General features: G+C 39.6%; 2 protein-coding genes across 5 annotated transcripts in view; one reads left to right on the top strand and one right to left on the bottom strand.

Annotated features, from left to right (window-relative positions):
* Positions 1 to 16,447, top strand: part of LOC108668395 (protein 4.1 homolog) — a 25,744-nt gene extending 9,297 nt beyond the window's left edge. The window contains exons 9-16 of one of the 4 annotated variants that reach the window (XM_018155600.2): positions 1,028 to 1,126; positions 3,737 to 3,817; positions 4,356 to 5,501; positions 6,406 to 6,510; positions 7,344 to 7,475; positions 9,175 to 9,324; positions 10,628 to 10,723; positions 11,585 to 16,447. In XM_018155600.2, the coding sequence (XP_018011089.1) occupies positions 1,028 to 1,126; positions 3,737 to 3,817; positions 4,356 to 5,501; positions 6,406 to 6,510; positions 7,344 to 7,475; positions 9,175 to 9,324; positions 10,628 to 10,723; positions 11,585 to 11,767 (1,992 nt within the window). In that variant the 3' untranslated portion in view covers positions 11,768 to 16,447. Of the gene's footprint in view, positions 1 to 1,024; positions 1,127 to 3,736; positions 3,818 to 4,355; positions 5,502 to 6,405; positions 6,511 to 7,343; positions 7,476 to 9,174; positions 9,325 to 10,627; positions 10,724 to 11,584 lie in introns of all 4 variants that reach the window. The other 3 variants (XM_018155599.2, XM_018155601.2, XM_018155602.2) reach the window with 3 other exon arrangements.
* LOC108668397 (delta-1-pyrroline-5-carboxylate synthase) lies at positions 16,442 to 24,047 on the bottom strand. The gene is made up of 6 exons (XM_018155603.2): positions 23,655 to 24,047; positions 20,885 to 21,094; positions 20,211 to 20,354; positions 18,376 to 19,714; positions 17,960 to 18,155; positions 16,442 to 17,758 (listed from the first exon to the last, which is right to left on the bottom strand). Exons 1-6 carry the CDS (start codon positions 23,910 to 23,912, stop codon positions 17,326 to 17,328), a joined length of 2,580 nt encoding a protein of 859 aa, XP_018011092.1. The 5' UTR covers positions 23,913 to 24,047; the 3' UTR covers positions 16,442 to 17,325.

The raw sequence follows: 24,047 nt of genomic DNA, 5'->3' as shown, positions 1-24,047 counted from the left end.
ACGTGATCTAGAAAATGGCGTGAACTTTCATCATGCTAAGTTTATACATGAGATTCATCTGATTTGTATGACGTTGAGATTGAAAATATAAGGCTGTTATGTTATAAGGATTATGTTAAAAAAACAGTTAAACTGACAAGGTTGCCAGTGTCTCGATGGTGACTAGAAGCTTGTATATTGGCTTACTAACTTGGAGGCCCCGCATGGCATGAAATTGGTGAGTGACTTTCCTCGACACTTCTTGATAACAGTACAATAACAGGGAAAACTTTCTTCTGAGTATCAGCTCTCGAGTTGCGGTGTCAACTTACAGTATCTTCTTCTAATTGTTGAAACATTCACTGGAAAGTACATGTCTGCATGAACAATGGGGGATTTCTTTCTTGTATACTAACATCATTTGATGCCTTAGTAACCTCGCCGATGTGACCAAGATGATTTAGAACTGAATCGATGTGCCCGAAAAAAAATAATAGAAAAGAGTTACGTGCTTCCACGTTTTATGTGAAAAATGTCCGCAAGAAGATACTTCTAATAGTAGGCACAGTTTTGCTTTAAGTACGTAAAGAGAATCCTTCTACAATCTAGTCACGAACAATATAGATTCAGAAAGGAAGCGCTACAAGCGCCGAGTATGAATTGTTTACGTTCATAATAACTGATATCAGGTTGTTGAGTATCCACTCAGATTCAAGTAAGGGATTTTTAAGTATATTGAGCGTTCTTCATAATCTAAATGGCGTTCTTTTAATTTTTCTATGTATATCGATGAGATCTGTTTTGAGGGGTGCGTGTATAGACGTGCGTCGGTGTGTTACTGAGGCATCGCATTCAGAAAAAATGAGAGAGATTTTGTCCAAATAGCGATGCATTTTCTGCCCTTGCTTGGGTAATCCTAGCTTATTTTGGCCCGTCAAAATGGCATGGGAGAAAGTGTGTCACTACTTGGACAATACGACCCATGCACTTATGTAAGTGCGCGTTGCACGAGTCCGGGCTTGGGTGACTAACACGTGTTGTGCAGCAGCGCAGCGGCAGTAAGCGGCGCGACAGCGGCGCCTCTAGCGCCAGCTCCGCCAGCTCTCAGGAAGGATCTTTTGATGCCCCTAAATTGCCTACTAACAAGGTAACTGTGGCACCAATAGCACTTATGTGGCACCCATAGTACTTATTGTGGCACCCATAGTACTTATGTATGTGGCACCCTTATCACTTATGATTGTTAACTCGAGATTTCATTTGGAATATCTGCTGCTGCACAAGCATGTCACGAGGTTGTTTAAATGGCTTATGCTTTGATGATTCTGTGGCTAAAAACCCTCTTCGGAATGTCAATGTCAAATACTCGCGGAGTTTTCCTATAATTGATTAAATCTTATTGATTTGTTTCTTCTGAAATTTTCTTCCTTGCATCGTTTAAATGTTTTTTTTATATACCTAAGCTTTTGCCACTGAAGATTGAGGTCTCTTTCATTTCTTTCCACTGTTTTTTTCCGTAATTGTTTTTCTTCTCATAATCTCTTTCAAATGGAAATTCAATTCAGTTAGTCCGTTTCAAGTGGTCGATATCAGTCCTTGCAGACGACTTCATGAGAGTGTTTGAAAAATTTGGGGCTCGTTCTGTTATGTTAAGGTAGATTTTTGAAGTTTACATTGAGCGCTTGCACTTGAAAATTTATTAATTTATTTAGTCTTCCTTTCTAACTGAATTTTGCCCATTCGACATCGGAATGTACTGAGTTAAATCTCGAGAAGCGTTCAAGTTCACGAGCTACTCAAGTTTTCTCCGTAACAAAAGAATACACAAGTGGCAACAGATAATTTGTAATAACAGCTGTCGTGCTATGAAACTGCTTTCAATGAATATATTCGTGCGAAACTGTCCATGTATTTTCTTTAAAATTTACAACTGCTTTTTTTTGCTTTATCTACCGCATTTCTGCTAGTGTAGTCTTTATAATATTTCTTCTTTATGTAAAATTGTACAGTGACTATTCCTGGATGCGCATATTTTCATTTGTTTATACTATCAATTAATTACCTTACCAATTTCTTGATTAGCTTGCACGTCGTATACATGTTCTTTTTTCCCACCGTTATTTCCCGCATCTCGCTTGGTGTTTTGTTCTTACTTCTAGAGTGATTTTCTTCAAGATATTTGCAATCAAATTCAGTCAAGAAGAGGGTGCATGTAATTTTTCATGAGTTTCTTTTTTATATCTTGTGGATTAAACAATTACATTTTCACTCTTTGACACTGTACACAGTAGGTAAGAGGCTGCTGTTCAATGTTACATTTGACGCCTAGTCACTCACATACTTCCAAGCTAAAAGTTGTGCAATAAATTGATGCTGACGGAGTTCTGCCAATATCAATTCATTACAATTCTCTCAAACACTCGTATCAAAATTAACGTAGGTTTAATTTTGATTGCCTGTCTATATCCCATTTACAGAACTTTGCTGCGAGTTGATGATTGTTCTGAGATTACGACTGCTTTATTTATTTTAGGGCTTCGATTCTTGAACAGTTGTACGCGAACACTTTTGGTTTCTAGATAAGAACAGTTTTAAGTTTGATATTGGTTTACGTCACAACAATGTTTACTGCTTAGCACAAGCTGGCTACGATGCGCAACTGTTGCCTACGCTTCAAATCCCCCTGCTCCCTGTGGCTCCTGTCTAATTTTAAACATTTCGCTCACTTAATGTGCTAACTTTTACAACATCAAATTGAATAATTGCCGCTATAAGTGGCTAATTTATATTATTAGTACTACGTGATTGTACCTGGTGATACGCATCAAAATGCAACTTGTTCTTGAGAAGGAAAAGTTGAAGAAAACACTGGTTTAGGTCAGATGGTTTGCATACCTCATAGCTAGTTTCTGTAGACATGATGAAGTCGTGTGAGTGGAGGTGAGTGTGCTGAAGAATTTGTAAGGTTTTTTATTTATCATTATTCAATCCAGCTCACCATTGTCGTATGTCTGCGTTCTCTTTTGATCGAGTATTTGATGTGTATTTTGGTCAGTAAGTTTATACCGCTTAATCGACGCAAGTCACTTTTTCATTTTGATTCCTGAGCTTATAACAAGAGAATCCTGACCTCAGACGTTAGGGTACGCACACAGTGAAAGCAGGTTGCCAGCGTGCTGGTTACCTGCTCAGGCAGGTAACCAGCCGGAATGGTTACCCAGCCGGAATGGTAACCTATGGTTACCTGCTCAGGCAGGTAACCATAGAATACAGAAGCCTATTCGTTCAAGTTTTCACTGTGAACACTTACATTATTATCCTATGTTCATTCTTGTGGCAGGTTGAAACCATAGCATACAGAAGCCTATTCGTACAGGTTTTCACTGTGAACACTTACATTATTATCCTATGTTCATTCTTGTGGCAGGTTGGAGCAGGTTGCCCGCGCGGGCAAACCTGCTTTCACCGTGTGCGTACCCTTAGATTGAAAGGAGCCAGTCTGATCTAAACGCGCGAAAAATATAGAACGCGCTCTTTCACTCTCGAGAAGTTCAGCGTTGCCGTAGATACACATATTTTTTAAAACTTCAATAGCTCATTATTTTATAAACATTCCCCTAATTGATATTCACTATACAAAAAATGCATCTGTCGTTTAGCTTTTATTTTTTCTCCACATTGAACGAGAAACTCGTAGCGTTTTCTTTTTGGCTACTTGTAATTTTTTCTGTCTGACTTACTTGCTTGTTTGATCCAGCGTCCTGTCGGAGGCGTAGCCGTGCTGCCCATGGGCGAGCCGCGTCTCAAGAGCCCTCAGGCCTCTAGTCCTCCTCAAAAGGTATTATTTTATCTCTTCAACTTCACTACGAATAGAACAATTTCTTTTTAAATTTAATGAACTCGTACTCTATTCGAGTGTCTTTTGACATGCATTCTCGGCCCCTAGAATTATCGTCCTAAATTTTTCCTACTTCATACTAAGTTGATGAACTAATTGTATGAACGAGTATGGTAGGTTACCGTATTTATCTCAGTCAAATACGATGATATCCTTAGGAACTACATCTATTTGCAATTATTGGTATTTAAGGTTAATTAAACTGTCTTCAGTACAGGTAAGAGATCTTATTTGTCACTGTATTAAGTCCCACAACCTGTTGAAATATTTGGTTTGTTGCCTCCCTGTTTTACCTAGTGCATGCTACATCACCATTTGTTTATAATTTTTCTAATGTGGTTGATTGATTGCTCAGCACTTGATATTGCTTGTCATGTTTTGAGTTCTGTTTTACCGTTTAAGATGTTTTCGTCCTTTGCAACGTGTCATTTTTGGATTGCTATATTTTTTTCCGATGCCATGACCCGACTGTCTTCAGAACGGAGTCGGTACGGAAGCATCCCCTGCAGGGGGTCTACATAGACCTCTCGTTGGACGAACTTCTTCCCAGCAAAGCGATGGAGCTCCCCGTGAAGTACTGGGCTTGCCAGGCGGCCCTCCGGACTCTCCTCCCTTCACCAGGCAATATTCATACGAGGAGCTGGAGCACGAGCCACGCCGGGCCTATTCGCCCACCGACCACGGTTTCCGCTACGACGGACAGGGCAAGAAATCTCCGGGAGACGCGGGTCCGGGCAACGCAGCTATCAAGCGCGGCAAAGCTCAGGCTTTCAATTACTCCCCCGGGGAGGTCAATGCTGCCGTAATGGCTCGTAAGGAGAACAAACAAAATCTTGGGGAAGGAGCACCCAGTGGTGGACCTGAAACTTCAGTTGATGATGTCATGGTGGAGTCTGCTGACGCAGAACGCCCTCAAGGCTCCTCTGCTGACGCGGTGATCTCAGAGGGAGCCGCGGCTGACGGTCTACTCGCTCAAAGCAAGGATGGAAAATTAAAGAATAAGAAACAAAAAGATGAGAAGTCTGATAAAAACAAATATCGAACGAAGGATGGCAAGAAGCTCACAAAAGAAGAGAAGGCTAAGCTTAAAGCTCAAAAAGAATCCGAGAAGAAAGCTAAGAAAGAAAAAGATAAGAAGAAGAAAAAGAGCAGATTTGGTATTTTTGGTGGTCGCAAATCCAAGAAAGAAGTGTCCAGCTCAAGCAGCAGCAGCAGCAGTGCATCTTCAGCGGATTCTTCAAGTGATTCAGACTCTGACGAGTCGGTGATCAAGGAGGCGCGTGAAGAAGCACAGCCCGGGGACTTGGATTCTTCACTTGCTGCCTCTGAGCGACTCATGCACGAGTCTGGTATACTGAGTCAAGCTGATGTGTCTAACCGCAGCTACACTGTTGGTGACCACGCCGTCCCAGGGTCTGTTTTGGCCGCTCGCAACGCCGGGGCAAATCTTGACCGAACTTCATCGGGAGACTCGAGCCCTGCGTCGTCCGGACCTAAAGTTGTCCGCACTACCACTAAGAAAACCATGGTGGCCAGCGGAGGAGAGGTCACCGAGTCCATGATACAGAAAACTGAAGACTTCAATTCGGGAGATGTGAATATCAGCACCACACGGCAGACGAAGGTGAGGTACCGTCAACACGGACCACAGCAGACCAAGGTGAGGTACCGTCAACACGGACCACACCACGCGCTGAGGTGAGGTACCGTCAACACCTGTCTCTTATACACATCTAGATGTGTATAAGAGACAGGCGCTGAGGTGAGGTACCGTCAACACGGACCACACCACGCGCTGAGGTGAGGTACCGTCAACACGGACCACACCACGCGCTGAGGTGAGGTACCAACTATTTATTATGGAATTGTTGTCAGTTTCTGTGTTTTATTAGATTCTGATTTTGTTTAGCGACGTATTTCTGTCATTTATTTTCCAATCAATACCTGCTTTGTCATGAGAATTGCACGTTTTTTTGTCGTATTATTTTGTTTACAATTTTTAATGCACTTATGTGTGTCCTTGACAAATAACTTGAAGCCTGTAATTATTTTGCCCTTTTATTTATATCAATTGATTCCCATGCTTGTAGTTTGTATTCAATAGCGTACCTTGAAGTGAAGTGACTAGATGTTATTTGCAGTTGCGTTACGGCTTTTCTGTCACATATCTACATAAGGAACAAAAATATCATCAAGGGTTGACGCTGCGTCATGTTATTCCAGCTATACTGAAATGATTAGAATAAATAAACATTTATAATTCGGCATAAATGCCGAAAAACGACATAGTTCATATAAACCGCTTATTATATATGTTGGATAGTAATATGAACTTGAAGTTTGTAAATTGAAACCGGCATTGGTGACGCGGATTATATTTGTAATCACGAATACGAAATTCGACCGTAACGAAACCGACCGAAAAGGCCACCAATCAGGTCAGTTTTTGCACGTAACCAATGTAGATTTGAGTAGTCAATCGGAGTGAAGTTAATTATGCGTTTATTCACATGGTATTACATGTACAGGTTGCCGAGTCAGTTGAACGTGCGGCTCACATCACAGCCACGACAGTGACCACCATCAGCGAGCAGCACCACGAGGACACCAAAGCTCAACAAAAAACTCAGCAGGTCAGCTTCCTTTGCTAGGACTAATTTTATTATTTTTACGATGAACGTTTATACTTTATTTCATCCTTATTGATTTTAGACGTTAGGTAATCAACAGAAAATTCAGCAGGTCAGCCCTTCTTTACTGTGACTTGGTAAACTAAAAGGAGTCTATTTAAAATAATTGACAGAGAAAGCTCGTTGTTATTGATTTCAATATCATGTTAGGATTTTAGATTTACACTAGATTTTCATGTTATACATTGAACGATAAACTCAATTACCAAATAAAGCTTTTCAAAGATTTTTCCTTGAAATTTTCTCATACAGGGATTTATTGCCAGACTGAACAGCACAGAGGATGTCTGAAATTCGTATATACTGCACATTGAATTAGATTATAACTAACAAAATTTGGGTAACGCCTAGGGTTCTGCTCAAGAACCGCTTCACACGGCCTATGATTATTTTTGGGTCTCCTTGGCCTCACCAATCGAAATTAGCTTATGGTCAGAATCTTCTTTCCAACTTTATTGCCGCCTAAGAGTATGGGGAGAGATGGCCGAGCCGAGTTATAGCACGTGTGCAAGCTGCCTAGAAGCTGCCCCTCAAACCTTATGCCGAAGCGGATCTAGAGCGGCTAATTCACGTGCTTTCCGAGTCCTAGGCATAATGCTAGTGCGTAATTTACGTGCTCTCCTATTGCATAGTCGGGCCCTCATCTAAATTTTGTTTGGGAACAAATGTTTGATTATCTCCAAGATTAATGTGTAGAGAATTACCGATAAGACCCGTTTTGTTGGATCATTGTATATTACGTGGTGCTTGAGGCTGAAGCGTGCTTGGTGTTGCAGGTGCAAGAGAAGACGTTCAAAGCGACCACGACGACTACGCAGGAAGGTCAGCAGGAGGAGACCATCGTCACTCAGGAGACCAAGAAGCAGAGCCGCCTCATGCAAGCCGCCGCTCCTGAAGGCCTTGGCAAGGTCCGTCGAGCTTGCTCGCTAATACGCAATTTGTTTCAGATCAGGAAATGTCTTCAGAAGTTATTAAAACCTTTCAGTAACCGTGCGTGTGATGTAGGATTGAATTAAGGAATGAAATAATATTGATCAGCCTTTTCAAGGTTCTTTGTGGTTGTCAAAGTTTGATACCTCGTTACTCAAATATAAATTTTTCGAAATGAAACTTATGTCCTAAGAGCGCTGTTGCTCACTGCACGAACATTGTGCTATTGAATAATTAAAAATTTCTGAAGACTTTTCTATTTATTAGAAACTAGACTATTCAAGAATAAGTGTTTTTGGCAATACCTAGTCATGATCCCTGCATGTAAATTTGTTTGTGCAAGGAATGGATTTAAAAGTTTACCAAAACTGTGTTCCTTCATATCACCAATAAATTCTTAGATTTTGTACCCACTGTTCCTTGTGTCATTTACCGACAATGAAGCACGAGTCGCCACTCAGCTATTCGTCAATAATGTCTGTATTAATGGCCAGAAATACGTTTAGTATAGCTAAATTACCACCAACTACAAATCAAATAGTTCACGTTCAATCGTTACTACAAATAGATCGTTTCTAATTGAGGACGGCATTAAAAGTACAGTGGCGACTCAAGTGTCATTGTCGTATGAGATGTTTACAATGTTCCGTGTGAGTTTTGGAATTTTTTTTTTACCTTTTAAGCCCACGGAATTTAAGTATTCGGATTAGTTTTCCCTTATTCTCATATCTTTAAGTCTATATATACTTTTCTTTTAATCTTGATACTTATGCATGATTTAATTGCGGTTGTCTCTAAACACCACAGAATCTCCAGTCTCGTGACCCCCATTATCTGTTTTTAGTTTAACGGAAAGAATAATAATTATTTTACAAGCAGAAAAGTTTATCTGCTCTGTCCCAAAAACAGAATTACATTGAAGCAGGGTTTGCAAAAAGACAAGAATTTGTCTAACGAATCCCAGAAACACATTGAATTTTTATTAAGATTATTATTTGTCAATTTATTAATATTACCGTATTACTTGTCAAATTACCGAACCTAATTTTTTTCATTTTCTCCTGTTTTGTTCGGTGGTGTGACTCCTTACCTCATCCTTCACCTCCTGCATCGCCGCCCTTCGAACACAACCTGCTTCTGTTGCCGCTCGTTGCATCGTATAATCTCGACAACTCTTGCTCGACAATAATTAAATTTCTGCTCGTCATGAAAGCACTGCTGCGATGAACACTGAATGTTACCGATGCCAATGTCACCGCTTAATGGGAATGTTTGAATGTACGCTCCATCCGTGGTTTATGGGGTTACATTGAACACTTCTGCTGCCATGTTACCGGCACATCACCGCATGTGTGTTACTAGCACATGAATTCTTGTTTGTTATTGGCACATTGCTGCGTGCTTGCGTTGCATGTGCTCTGCGTGAGTTGAACGTTGTGTGCTCGCATTAAATGTTGCGACCATGAGTTGAATGTTGTGTGCGTGAATTGAACGTTGTGTGCCTGCATTAAATGTTGCGTCCATGAGTTGAACGTTGCGTGTTTATGTACAATTTTGTTTACGTGAATTGAACGTCGTGTGCTTGCCTTAAATGTTGCGTCCATGAGTTGAATGTTGTATGCGTGCATAAAACGTTGTATGAATACGTATGCGCACGTGCTGCAATTGCACGAGTAGGCGCACGTGACGCGCATCCCGTACTCGGACGTGCGCGCGTCCGTGAGTCCCGGACGCTCGCGCACAGTTTCCAGCGGCAGCGACGACTCTGGCACGTCAGTGGACCCCCTCGACGATGCTCCTCCGGTCGAGGACCGGGAGCTTATCAAGGTCGGTAGTTCACGATACCGGTGTTTGGTTTTATACACGATTTCTCTGTTGTACCATATCGTATGACATGGTAGTTCAAAATTTCTCATTTAGCAACTTACAAACGCAAATTTAACTACTTGCTTATTAAAGTTTTTCGAAGCGGTAGTAACTGATGAGCTGATGTGATGGTTAACAAACGGTTCTTTGGCACTTCAACTCGATCTGTTAAAAAATTTTTGTACAAATTCGGCTGGGGGAAGCGATCCCTATTACTTAGTTTCTGAAAAAATTTAATTAAAATTTGGGAGAAAAAATCAGTATTTGGTTAAAATGTTATGAGCATTAAAATGACATTCGGATACTATGTTGGCTGACGACCATATTCACGTCGCCAGCGTCACGTTGTGTCGGTTTCTTCAAGTTTGCAATTATTTTGATAAGAATTTGTTTAACGACTCTCTCTGTCTCATTTTTTAATTAATGTCACCATTGCATCTGGGAAAAAATTATTTTATCACACCGCATGTGTTGCAGCTGAATTTCGAGAGCCTTGTATTTATTATCCAGCCTTGCATGGACAACTAGATGTGCGTCTCATTTCCTGATATTTGTGCTGGCCTGATATTGTCTCTTTCCTGTCTTGATGCACGATTTTACTACACAATCAAAACCTATGTAATCTCCCTACATCAAATATCCCCAATTTCTTGATGCATTTTTTCGGATGTTGATGAACGTCTGCTGAAATGCCATTATTTGTTCTGAAAGCAATTTCTCTACATAACTTCCCTGTATTGTTTTATTATTATTTAGGTACATGTTAATGCCACGAATAATTTTTAATTAGCAAAATCTCACAAATCAGCTAATAGGGGCCGAGTTTTACATTAATTGCTTAATGTGATCTCTATTTTGTGTATTTTTTTTAATAGTGCACAGTAAACTGATGAATGAGCGACTGCATGATACGAATTCTACCTAAGTTAGAACTTAGAACCATACAAACCTCATGTTTGACTGTACAAATTAATTTTTTTATTTATTCCAAAAAATGCGCGAATATCACAGTAGGTTTAATTGTGCTCGAGGAGACTAGAGTAATCTTGCTCTACAGGTTGCGGTGATCAGTAGTAGGTCTAATTGTAGTTTAAACAATAATTATGCTTTAAACAAATTGAACAATAGGTTTAATTGTTCTCGAGGAGACTAGAGTAATCTTGTTCTACAGGTTGGGGTGATCACTAGGTTTAATTGTGGTTTAAAGAAATGAAACAATAGGTTTAATTGTGCACTAGGAGACTAGAGTAATCTTGCTCTACAGGTTGGGGTGATCAATCCTGACGACGTTCATGGCGAGACGGAGATATTAAGCAGCCAGTCGATCTCCAGCAAAACCCGCACCGTTGAGACCATTACCGTAAGTTTCTTGTCCTTTAACTTGTCATTTGAGATCTGAGACCATGAATGAACTTTGTAATAATTGGAATGACATTCTAGATAATTGCAATGAGACATTCGATAAATGAAATGAGATTTTCAATAATTCTAATGACATTAAATTAAAATTAAATGACAAAATTTCGATACAAATATTGAGAGAAAAAAAAACGTAGTTGGCGAAAAGTGTTAGTAAAAGCTTAAATTCCTTGTAAATGACATTTTAGGTAATTACTGTTGAAATAAAATTTTCGATAATTGAAAAAAAAAACCTTTTTGATAAATTACAAGGAAAATGGGATGAGAAATGGTCACATACTGCATTGCATGCACTAACATTTTGTAATGCGTCAGTTGGAAGCTATCCTGGAATTAAAGCTAAAATGATCTGTGAATGAAGGATGTCGGATGAATCCGCTATGGTTCCCGATTCTAGTGATTGTGAAAAGAGAATTGATTTTGTCTCTTAACGTTTTTATGTAGTTAAGGTGAGTAGCGTTACTAGGTTTTAGTTGGGAGTCTTCTTGACACGATATTGCATTTACTAAAACTAGCTCCCACGCTTATAGTCTTTCATGAAATTTCGACTCTTATTATTTTGCTGTTATTTCATGATATCTTGTTATTGGCTGCATTTTTTCCTATTTTCATGGATTAAATTTTAGAAGATCTCGAGGAAAATTAACCCAAACCTCTCTCCCCTTATAGAATGAACTTTAATTTGAATACCTATATCATCTCTGATATGATGTGAAGAATGATTGATAATTTGTCAATAAACTCGCAATCTAGTTTGCAACATCATTAAATTGAACGTTAACGTTGGCACTGATTCGTGCAGTACAAGACCGAGCGCGACGGTGTTGTTGAGACGCGCGTTGAGAAGAAAATCACGATCCAGAGCGACGGCAACGACCCCATCGACCACGACCAGGCACTCGCCGACGCTATTCAGGAGGCCACCGCCATGAATCCTGACATGACCGTCGAGAAAATCGAAATTCGACAACAGACAACCGACTAAAGGCGCTGTTATGAGGAGACTTCGCTTTTGTTATTCCCCTTCGTGTGTTTTTAAGTACAGGTTACCATACTTCCTATTCCTTCAAATGATTCCTTAACAATCAGATTGTTGGGTCTCTCGTAGCTTTCAGCTCTTCGTCAGATCTCTTCATTTACTTGGATCCTGTTACTCTCAATCCATTTTCGCATCAATCAAAATACGATCACAGTTCGTGATAAATTATTGTACCTAAAATTACCACGGACTCGGTGACCTCTTAGAGGGAGTTGCATGACGGATGTGTGCTTTTTATGACCCGGTAGTGTACGGAGACTGAACAAATTGTAATTCTGATTGCTTTATTACGTATTTTGATTAAGGCTGAATGAACTGCGTGTCTCAAAATATAGCTATACGTCATTTTTATTGATTTCCTAGTTGAGACTCTATTAGTCGAATTTCCTTTTCTACGAGCGTATATCACATTTTATTCGTCTTATAATGGGCAAAAAATAAAGTGCGGGATCCGCTATTCGAGATTTTATTATGATTGAATTTAGTTTTATAGAGAATCTTAAGTCTTAACAAATTCATTGCGTACACAATAATTGATTGTTGAAAAATCTCGCTAATAGGAGGCATAAAGTCTGTACAATGCTCATAATTGACTTGTGATGACTACATTTAGTGTCCACTCACTGAAATGTAGGAATGAAAGTGTTTAACTAGCAAACTGGTCGTCATTATCGTCGTCAAAAAATTTCATGTTGAAAAAAATCGTTGCATAATTTATTTTCATTTTTAATTCTTTCTTTAAAAGAAGTGAAAAAATATGGGAATGAGGGTTGACCTAAAAATGGTACTTGCTTGGAGGTGTGGGAGCGGCTACTTCATTTCTTAGGCAGAAGCCATGTACCGGTAACTAGGCAAAAGTGTCACCTCCAGGTTTGAAAAGATAAATCATTATATATTGTCTAATTATTCGGTCAACTATTTTGGCAAAATTTAATCCCTAAGTCCCGGTGTTCTTACGAACTTTCTATTCTCTTCGTTTCCGAAACAGACGAGTGCAGGAATTGTCATGCGACGTGCAGGTACTGGCACTGGGAGAGTGCGATGTCCACTATGGCGTCAGATTTATTTTTTAAGTGCGAACTTTGTTCTAATTAGCTAAGTGCAATGAATAGATTTCGTAATTTTACGTTGTTTTCCGACTAGCTAATATTTACATTCCCTGTGCATTTATTTCATCGCTCTTATTGTGAATGCTTACTCGACTGCTCAGTTCACCCAATAATTATTCTATGCATTTCTCGCTGAGTCTATTAGTTAATTGTGTGCATATTTTGCAGTGCTGCTGGTGCTAGACTTGTACTGTTATTATTTGAGTTAATTTATTCATTGTTACAGTGCTTTGCGTATTGTCAGGGCCAGCGTCTTGTGCGAGTGGCTTTTTAGATCCGCGTATCTATTTTTTTGTATCGTCTTGTATCGCTTCTCTTTATATTTTTGATCGAATCTCATTTTTGTGGATATCTGTCTTCGAGTCTAATTGTTTCTGTGGCCTATGTCATATCAACCTTTCTTGCAATGGGAATGAGATTTTCAACCTGTATACAATCAATATTGGCCTAAATAAAAATATTTAATTCAAAAATATTCCTGGGCTTCAGGCGTTCATCACAAAAGGCGTTTATCATGAACCAGCATTTGTGTATTGGAAAGTTCCCTGCCTACATTTTCAATGCATCACGCGCATTTTAATCAATCGTGTTCTCGTTCGAAGGAAATTCCTAAGTATCTTATGTGGTATATACTTCTGCTATATAATAGTTAGATTGCCATTCATGTCGATTGCTGCTGTGGTTTTGTTATGTGGTAGCGTAACGAAATGTGATTAAAACTCCGTTTGGTCACATTACTTCTCGTTGAAATGTAAGGCAGGACGTGCCAATGAGCAAGTATTAATCGTGGAATTCACCTGCTTTGCTGTTCAAATCTTCTGCAGTGAGGGACAGTAGTGTTTTGACAAATATATGAATGTCAATTTTAATCTTACAAATTTAAAACAAGTAAATGGATTTTTTTCCGTTCACGTGCTAGCACTTTTCATGGGCTTCTATTTAGCTTAATGAAATTTCCGATATATACGCTGTATTTTACACTCTGCTATAGCATTGACTTAATATTCTGGACGAGCGCTGAGCCGTGACTGCTATCTTGGTGCCTTGACAAGGTTGACTTGTACGCATCCTTTGAATTGATAAAAACGGTTATGCGGAGTGGATTTATGGTTAATGATATGTATATTACTGACGCTGGAATGTATTGTGTCGTGCAGCTTGGCTTACTCGGATGTTTTGTCTTGAACGAGAGCGCTTGAGAAACACTGTTGGCAGTGCTAAATTTTGCAGCGCTATTATATCATATAGAATTTTTACTTCACGTAGGCTAGAGTTAAGTGCCTCACTAGATACAGCGTAAGTTAATCTGAATATCACGTATCTCTCTTCTTCCTACAGCTCATATTGACGGTGAATTTTTATCTACAGCTAATAAGAAGTCACGAAAAATTCTAAATTACTATATTGCTGTTGTGGAAACGAAATGTTGCCTTCCGCCGGAATTCCAGTTTTTTAACAAAGAGCGGAATAGCATCCAGCTAGTTACGGTTTCTAACTGACCGGTAAAATACTTTATTTTTGTCTGAATCTTCCTTTCGATGCATGGTCTATGATTTTTTAACAATGATTCACTTTCCTGGAGAGCTTCCACTCGCCGTCTTATTATTGCACTAGTTGATTAAACCCATAAATTATCAAATTGATAACTCTTTTAAGTCTGAATATCGAAGTTGCGTTACTGAGCTTTTTTCTCATGTCTTCAACAATTATGTCTCAACACTAATTTTTCTTGGTAGATTTAATGCTTCTCGAACGTATCATAAATAGTGCTTATATCATATTTCGATTATGTCTTTCACTATGCACATTATGTTTGTTTTAAAGGAACATGGGCAGCTTTTATCGATTGACCTGCTGCGAAATTTAACATGAAGAAATAAATTTGTCGCTTACAGTTACCCTGTGACGCGTATGTTTTAATTTCGTTTAATATTTCCATTTACATATTTTTGCGTTTCCTCGAGATAGGTCTTGGCTAGTGTTAAGCTCAGGTTAAGTGCTCCGATGTTCTTCCCTACTTATGGTCCTCGTAATTTTTATCTCGGTCAGTTCACGGTAATGAACCTTCTTGGTGTTTATCCCAAGTGCAATGCATTTTCCCGACTTATGCTTCACATTTCCCTTTATTACGCAATGCTCCATAGAGGTTCAGAGCTTTTGTTATAGCTTTAACATTGGATGGTTTCCACTTATGTTTTAAAATGGTGTCAAGGAACGAGTTTTCACATAGAAGTAACACCAGGTAATTTAGGTTATAATAAGAACAGACGAAGAATTTAGTTGACGTGCATCTATCACAGCAGCTTTAGCTTAGGTGTTATCGAGGCAGCTTTGATGTCGAATCATGTTATTTCAATTATAATCGGGTTTATCGTCGACCAACGACGTTTCGTATGCATGAACTCTATTACGGAAGATTGAATTTTAGATCAGAACTATATTTCAGTTCTCAAACTTATTACCCAAAATTTATCCAAGTTTCATCATATAAATTATCGTGTTTGTGAACATAAATCCGACCTAACGATTGGCGTTGGATCAAAACATGTTTTCAGAGCAGCTATAGCTGAGTGAAGCAGTCGTGTATTGGTGCAGCTGTACTGGAATTATTGTCACCATCTGTGCAGCTGTACAGGTATTATTGTCACTATCGGTACAGCTGTGCTGGTATTATTGTCACCATCGGTACAGCTGTGCTGGTATTATTGTCACTATCGGTACAGCTGTGCTGGTATTATTGTCACCATCGGTACAGCTGTGCTGGAATTATTGTCACTATCGGTACAGCTGTGCTGGTATTATTGTCACTATCGGTGCAGCTATACTGGAATTATTGTCACCATGGTGCAGCTATACTGGAATTATTGTCACCATGGTGCAGCTATACTGGAATTATTGTCACCATGGTGCAGCTATACTGGAATTATTGTCACCATCGGTGCAGCTATACTGGAATTATTGTCACTATCGGTGCAGCTGTACAGGTATTGTTGTCACTATCGGTGCAGATGTGCTGGAATTATTGTCACCATCGGTGCAGCTGTACAGGCATTATTGTCACCATCGGTGCAGCTATACTGGTATTATTGTCACTATCGGTGCAGCTGTACAGGTATTATTGTCACTATCGGTGCAGATGTGCTGGAATTATTGTCACTATCGGTGCAGCTGTACTGGTATTGTTGCAGTTGTAAGGCCTCGCTGATGTAGCGCTGCGGAATGCCGTTCAATTCTGCTGACTCTTCTCGTCGATAGAAGCTTGTGAATAGATCGTAGCGAGCCCCAGCGTGAGATAGATGAACGCTAGTGTACTGCCTTTGATGTTAAATGCTAGAATGTTATCTTGGTCACTTTAAATCCGAGTAGTTGCGCATAGAAGTAGTGGAACCGAGATTTCAGTTATGATGATGAATCCTAATGTATAGCTTTTTTACATATTATCGAAGTTTTATTTCTAAGCAATTCTATAGATTGTCCATTCACTGATAATCAGAAATAATAAAGCACTGTACTGGAACAATATTTTATTTTCCTAACTGTAAATTATAAATATCATACTTTGTTACATCTCATAAGTTCAAGGCATACGGCAATGTTCTACAGGACGACGCCTTGTCTATTCGTAATAAGAATTAAAAGAATATTGTCCATTCACAGGGTATTTTTTCTAGCAAAATTATTTGTACCGACCCGCCTACTGTTTCTTCACGAATAAAGGATCTTGTATCTGGTTTATTTAACGAGCAGATGTACATTAATACCCTAATTCATTAGTATTACTGAACCGAAATTGTCTTTTTTTAACGCAAAACCAATTATAAAGTTTTAATAATTGATCAAACACGCGATACCTTCGATTAAATGCTTGAATTTGAGTGCATTCAATTAGATTTCGTACTCCAAATTACTCACATGTCCACTTAATTATATGCAGCTTCGATGCTGATGTACGCACTTGCTGGCGGTAAGAACGGCACTAATGTTAATCTGATAAATAGGAATTTCTGCCATGACAACGCAGAACAAATGACAACATGTTACAAATGACAACGGGAACATCTTGAAGTCATTCGAAATGAGCACTTTCTCTGTGAGAAATGTTAAGAGATTACTTTGATCTAGTATGCATCAACTTTAATGGAAAATTAAATCATTTTAAGAGTAATGAAAACTGCGAGCAAAACTGAAGGAAACATCTGGTATAGACATTCATTAAAACACTCCAAATATAATACTGGAGAGCGAGACAAAACGGAAGCAAGAGTACATGCGGAGCGATTAACGTTGGCATCAGCTGAAATGGCAAAGCAATGAAACCTTCGCAAAAATGAGGCGCTTCAATAAATATTGGACAAGCAAATGTTTTTTTAACGACTGAAGGCGCTTCCTGTATCATCAGTTCGCAGAAATTTCGTCTTCAAGTTCCAAGTTCCGCTCAGCCTGATCTTGTTCTTCGTCCACCGGAAAATTCTGATGAAGGTACTGTTTTATGCCAGATGAAAACTCCGAAGCAACCGCGGCGTCAGCTTCAATAATCCACTTGGATGTGAGGAGTCCTTCCATTCCTACAGGACCTCGAGCATGGATGCGGGAGGTGCTGATGCCGACCTCGGCTCCCAGTCCGAAGCGGTACCCGTCTGCGAAGCGAGATGAGGCGTTGTGGAAGACACAGGCGGAGTCAACGGAGTTTAGGAAGTATTTTGCCGCCTCCTTGTCCTCAGTCACGATCACGTCGGTGTGTGACGAGCCGTATGTGTGGATGTGATCAATGGCTTCGTCGATATTATCAACGATTTCTATGGTGCATTTTAGTTCGCCGTATTCCATTCTGTGGAAAATGAAAAAAATTGTATTCCAGGTATTCTTTTAACATAAAACAATTTATTATATATCTACCATGTAATATTTTAATTCAGTATCAGAAGCAAACATTGTCTATGACAGAGAAAACGCGATTCAATCTTGAATTACGGTCTTGAATGTAAAATAGTCTGGCAGACGTTAAATGTCTCCATTCCCATAATCTTACTTGAAGGTTTTTGCGGGCGGTGGTCCGAAGGTTAGGTTTTTGGCGAGCTTGGGTCCAGAGTAAATCTGAACTCCTTCTTTCTTGAGCTCCTGGCAAATGTTGTCGAAGTGTTGGTCCTTCATGTACACATCACGATGCAGCAGAAGCGTCTCCATGGCATTGCACGCCGCTGGGTAATCGCATTTTGCGTCCCTTACTGAATTGAGAGACAAGTCGAGATTAGTTTTCACAGGCGATGACAAATTATTTATGTATTACAAATAAGTAAGTGTTCAAGCCGAAATTAATGTTAATAGCTTAAGCAAAAATAACAATGTCAACTAAACCTAACATTCAGAAAGTCTTAATTTACAAAACAACTTGCAAAGCTGCGAACTACATCTACTGCACATTATATTCGATCTGTTATTCCTCACCTATTTTGACAGCTTTCACGATATCCGCAGCTTTATCAACGTAAACGTGACAAATGCCTTCTGCATGGCCGAGGACTGGGATGTTATGCGATTGTTCTTTGATAGATTTCACCAATTCAGAAGATCCTCGAGGAATCACCAAATCTATCTCTTGATCCAGCTGAAGAAGGTCGGAGATTTGATCTCTCGTTGTGATGAGTGAGATTGCGCCAGCTGCTCCCACCATCGAAAGAGCTTCACTTACGAGATTCATCAAAGCTTTGTTCGAGTGTGATGCTTCTTTGCCGCCTTTAAGTAGCAAACCGTTACCAGTGGCGATCGCTAATGCGGCTACTTGGGGCAAGCAATCTGGTCGGGATTCAAAAATGACAAGTAACACTCCAATTGGTACCGTAATCTTCTTAAGAAAAACGTTCTCCGCTATTTTTGTTCGTTGCATCACTCGATTTAAAGTGTTTTTCGAATCTTGGGCAATTTGTTTCAGGCCATCCGAGAGATACTTTATTTTTGTGGGTGAAAGAGCGAGTCGGGAAATCATCGCACTTGACAGCTTCGAAGCTCGCGCTTCAGCCAGATCCTTTTCATTGGCCTCCATGAGATATTCCTGACGAGAAACAAGCAGATCGGCGAGTTTATTTATGGCTGAAGATCTTTCTGGCGGGCTCAAAGATTGAAGGATGCGACTCCCTTTCTTGGCATTTCTTGCCAACGCCTCAACCTCGACATGATTATCGCTTTCAGAAGTGAAAAAAGTGCCAATTTTCCGACCGCCCACGATTCCTTTGATTGCACCAGGCGTCAAGCCATTACAAATGACAACATTTGTTCCTCGAGCTAAGGCATAATTAGCAGCTTTTACCTTTGAATCCATCCCTCCTGTGCCTTCTGCAGACTTCTCCCCGAACTCCAACTGACCAATCATCGCCGGATTGAAAGTGTCAATTAACTTCGAACCGTAAGCACCTGGTGGCTTGTTGAAGATGCCGTCAACATTGGTCATTAGAATAATGAGATCAGATTCAATTTCCGTGGCCAAGCGGCTAGCCAAAGAGTCATTGTCTTTGATATCCAAACTTTTGCTAGCTTCTAACTCGAGATCTGGGGGCGGTGAAACTGCATCATTGGTGTTGATAATTGGCAGGATGTTTAGAGTCAAAAGTTCGTTTATAGTTGCAATCAAGTTCATCCGAGTTTCATCGCTGTAGAAATCAGGTTTGGTGATGAGAATTTGTGCAACTCTTACACCGTATTGGGCGAACATTGCTTCGTAAAGTGACATTAATCCCGACTGTCCCACTGCGGCAGACGCCCGAGGTGCCAACAAGTTCTTCATGCCTTCCTGCAGAGCAGAGGTGTTGAGAAATCTTTACATGTGGATTACGATGATAATCCATTCTGATACGTGTTAACACTTCGTATGAGTTGGCTTTTGGATGTACCAACTCGTATTTCAAGACAATTCACCGAAGTACAAGTGTCAAGACTCAAGTGTGTCATTTAAGATACTTAAAACGAAGTTGACTATATTTCAGATGAATATTTTGCCTACTGTGCATTAACTTGGGTCAATCATCTTTTTTCCTCAGGACTATCTAGAAATAAACTTTATCACTGACTTGCGAGCGTTGCAGCTATTCATTGAGCTTATAATTATAAAACACGTCTATTTGGTCACAAGCTTTAACTGTAAGATCTTTCGAGTCGTATTCTTCGCGAAAAACAAACGAGTTCAACTTCTCCACTGCGTGATGGTCTAACACAACAAAAATAATTTTTCTGCCTTCAATACTATTAATTTCTATCCCTCACAAAATCCCTGTTCAAGAAATACGCACCTCTTTGAGAGGGTCTTTGTGGGAGAGCGTCTCTCGCATGCTCAGAGACATAAGCAGTTCGTGCTGCATCTTCTGCTTGCCGAATGCCACCGCACCGCTCGTCACGATCATCATCTCGCGTCCCTCCGTCTGCAGCTCCGCCACCTGAGGCAATAGTGATCGCGATTGATGCGCCACATTTCATTGTATTAATACGCCTGACATGTCTCATGTACTTGGAGTTAGGCACACAAATTCCGTGCTATGTCAATTGCATGATGGAAACAAACTTTGCGACACGCTTGCTAGTAAAAGCAACTGCCATGATGATCACCAGTCACCAGCAGGTTATTGCAGCCATGACCTACTAGTTGATATAATCATAAGTGCAGAAGGTAGCCAATTAACGGCTAATCTATTCAATCGGAAAGGTGCTGCAATTACCTGAGAATTCCGAGAAAGCAAAATTCTTGAATTTAAAGTAAGATTCGAATATTCGTCTTTTCAGGTGAAAGAACTAAAACAAAGCCTGTGCAATGAAGTGCTTAACCTTTATTGCGAGAAAAGACACTTCCAGTTAAATGTGGCATTTGAATAAGCGAAAGCAAGAACAAACACGGTGCTTAGCCTGAATACAGTCACACGTTGCTTGGCCTGAAAAATGTACAAAAAATATCAGCTGCAGCAAGCCTTACTTGTTCTACAATCGAGGCAAGCCTGCCGAGGGCAAGGCCGCAGCCATCAGCTCGGGTTATGACGGCTGACCCGAGCTTCACGACGATCCGTCGCGTGTGCTTGAGTTGATCTCTGTGTCTGAAGGGCGCGCGCCAGCGACCGGACGAGTTGTCCGTCTGGTAGGGGAATGAGGCGACGTGCAGCGGGGCCACAGCGAAGGCACCTAAATTCTGTTGGGGATCAAGAACGAAATTAGTGGAAGCATCGTGGGTCTTATTCGTCCGGCATTCACAAAATTAAGAGTTCAAGTTCTGCCTAAAAAACCATGTGTTTTGGAATTAAAAACAAAAAGTTATTTATTGGCTTTGGTCAAATGACACGTATGACTCTTTTCATAGGATCTCCATGGTTTGATTTTCCAGTTTTCGTTCACTAAATGTGTATACCGTGAAATAAAATTAGCTGAAACAGCATAAAGACGGCCGCGATTGCCCTAGTAAATTAAACATGACCAATGAAAGAGACTAAATCCTACTATTAAATACAAGCAGACACAACAAACACGCGACATTTTGTGCAAAAAATAGCCAACAGATTAAAATCTCAATGCAATCGTCAGACTATGAAGTTTATGTGCGTAGAAATAGCCTTGTAATAATTCAGCCTCAACACAAGACCTTCAGAGTAATCGCCAGGCATTCATTCATGAGAGCCGATTCATGTATGTCTCAATTCATGGTGCTGCTATGACAAGCGACATCATTCCTCTTCTGTACACAAGTTTAGCCTTGCAATGTAGCGATAAAATAGTAGTAAAAACAAGCTCGTGTCATCAACCTCGACTTTGAACTTTCATTGATTACATTCAGGACGCGAGATGCGCACGAGTGGAGCTGCGTAGTTTGCATCAAACAGCAATAAGATATATGTTATTAGTTATTACACTAATTTCATTACTATTACTTGAATAAACACTATCTCTAGTGTGCCGTTTGAGTTCATAAATGATTATAATTAATATATTGGCAAAACTCATGTTCACTTGGACGATTATCATCTTGGATGCTACTTCTGATGACAATTATTCGCCGATTAATTCTATATGAGTGAATCTCAATTGTTTTTCACCAATAAATGGAAATAACGGGCTGTAAAAGCGGTCCGTTTATATTTGGGTCTTGGCTTTCTAACTATGAAGATGAAATTGCAAACCGAATGCCAATTCTATAAGAATATATGAATCTAATTACGACATCAATCTCATCGATAGTTTATAAATTCCCCATCCTTAATTACTTTGAATCAAATTTATTTATAGTAAAAAAACCGCTGCTGCATTTAATTAAAATATTTTTATTGCAGCGCAAAAATTTTTTTATTTAAACAATGATTTTATAAATTTTTTTTTTCTGTAATACACATTTGAGGTAATCCTGTATAAATCCCCATTCAAGTTGGACCACAGGGCTTTACCGGGATTTAAAAAGTGAACTCAAGTTAGACGATAATATGATTGACCCATGTCTAAAGTTAATAAAAAATCCCGTACAAAACCTGGAAAGAAGGGATGTGCAAATTATAAACATGGACGGTTGTGCATGAGTTAGATTGCATCTTTGCAGCAATCACGATCATTTTTAACACGCAATACCCTAGTCGTCCTAGCAAGTGTTACAGCGCACCACTTGAGAGTGCTGATTGCGCAGAGCTGTAGCCCCCTTAACACCTAGCAAGTAGGGCAGAGCAACATGGCATGGCTGAGAACATGCCTCGAGAGACCACGGCCGCTCAGGGGATAGATATAGAATATATTACTGAGAAAAAATTGGATCAGTTAACTCTACTGACATAAAAGTCAAACCCTAAAATTCGATAGAATTAACGAACGTTCAGTTCGTAACTCTCAATTTTCTAAAAATATTGGAGCATTTGAAATAACTTCTATAGACAGAAACTAATCGAGTTTTGCTCGATATATGAAAATTAATTGCCGTTTGGCTTTAATTTAAAACAGGAATTAATTCCATGTAGATGAACAAGCTTGTTAATTCTCTAACTTACGGTAACATTTGTAACAAATATCTCATTGAAGTGGTAGCCTTGTACAGCTTGTCTGAAATACAAATATATTGAAGAAGGCTGTGTACGGCTCTGCACAGCGAAACGAGGCAAAAAATTTCATATTATTAAAAAAATTAAATTAAAAAAATTCAAATTCATTCGTTTGGGCGTGAAAAAATGCCACGGGCGCTGTTGTGCAAGTTGCGCGCCTGTTCTTCGTCCGCATACTACAATTACTACATGATATGGCTCATTTCTCAAGTGCATGATAAAAGGGATAAAGGAAAATATAGGTATTATTGCAAGACAGTTTAGAACAGTGATCAGTTAATACTACCTAGACGCAAGAATGTTTTCGCGAAGTTCTGAAAAATTTATTTTCCGGAATAAAGTTCATCTCAAGTTCATTTCGATAAAGTTCAAATATCAGAATTAAGCATCCGTAAGCGTCTATACATTCCGATAGTTCTAAAAGTTTTACGTCCATCAAGCCCGTCTTAGCTGAATGTTAATCACAACGAAAACTTGACGTCGAATAATAGGCTGATGAAAAATATGCATTGACTTAATGATTTTAGACTCGCGCGAAGATTTACCGACAAGTCAAACTCCACGTGTTGAAACTTAAGTTGTCCCTAGAAAACGACATTCACAGCATGGATTCGGTTTCTTCCTCATTATTCTTCGGGATTGAAAGTTAATAATGGAATTTTTTTCAAGTAAACTGACCTTGTGCTTGCCGGAAAAATCTTTTCTTGTAGAATGCAGTGATGCTTGCTGAGCAAGAGGCCCGTGACCGGTGAACTGAGTATGTTTGAGCAGACCAACCTGGCCTGTCACGCCAGTTTTGTACAATTGCTTCCAAGTGTGAGCTGTTGCTATAGGTTTTTCGTTCAAAATCTCTACTGGGACGAAAGGCAGAATAGAATTTTTCTTCCTTGCGAGCAACCGCTTGGCCAGGCTGCCTAAAAATAATTTGCTAATCATGATTCTAAGATTGATAAAAGATAGGTTTATGGAACTCTATTAAGTTATTTCCTGCCCCCGTACAATCAAGTACAATTTTGATCAGTCCTAAGCAACTGCGGATTATTTTCAGCATGTCACTGATTAAAACCTGTG

The sequence above is a fragment of the Hyalella azteca genome, unplaced genomic scaffold (genome assembly GCF_000764305.2).
Source record: "Hyalella azteca isolate HAZT.00-mixed unplaced genomic scaffold, Hazt_2.0.2 contig5025, whole genome shotgun sequence".
NCBI lineage: Eukaryota > Metazoa > Arthropoda > Malacostraca > Amphipoda > Hyalellidae > Hyalella > Hyalella azteca.
This window is presented reverse-complemented; position numbering and strand designations above follow the sequence as displayed.

What these genes read in the sequence shown, in the direction of transcription:
- LOC108668397 (XM_018155603.2), bottom strand. Translation starts at nt 23,912, where the DNA reads ATGATTAGCAAATTATTTTTAGGCAGCCTGGCCAAGCGGTTGCTCGCA. An exon ending in TTGCCTCGATTGTAGAACAA is followed by an intron (nt 20,355 to 20,884) that starts GTAAGGCTTGCT and finishes CTATTGCCTCAG; the next exon opens with GTGGCGGAGCTGCAGACGGA. An exon ending in ACAAAGACCCTCTCAAAGAG is followed by an intron (nt 19,715 to 20,210) that starts GTGCGTATTTCT and finishes TCTGCTCTGCAG; the next exon opens with GAAGGCATGAAGAACTTGTT.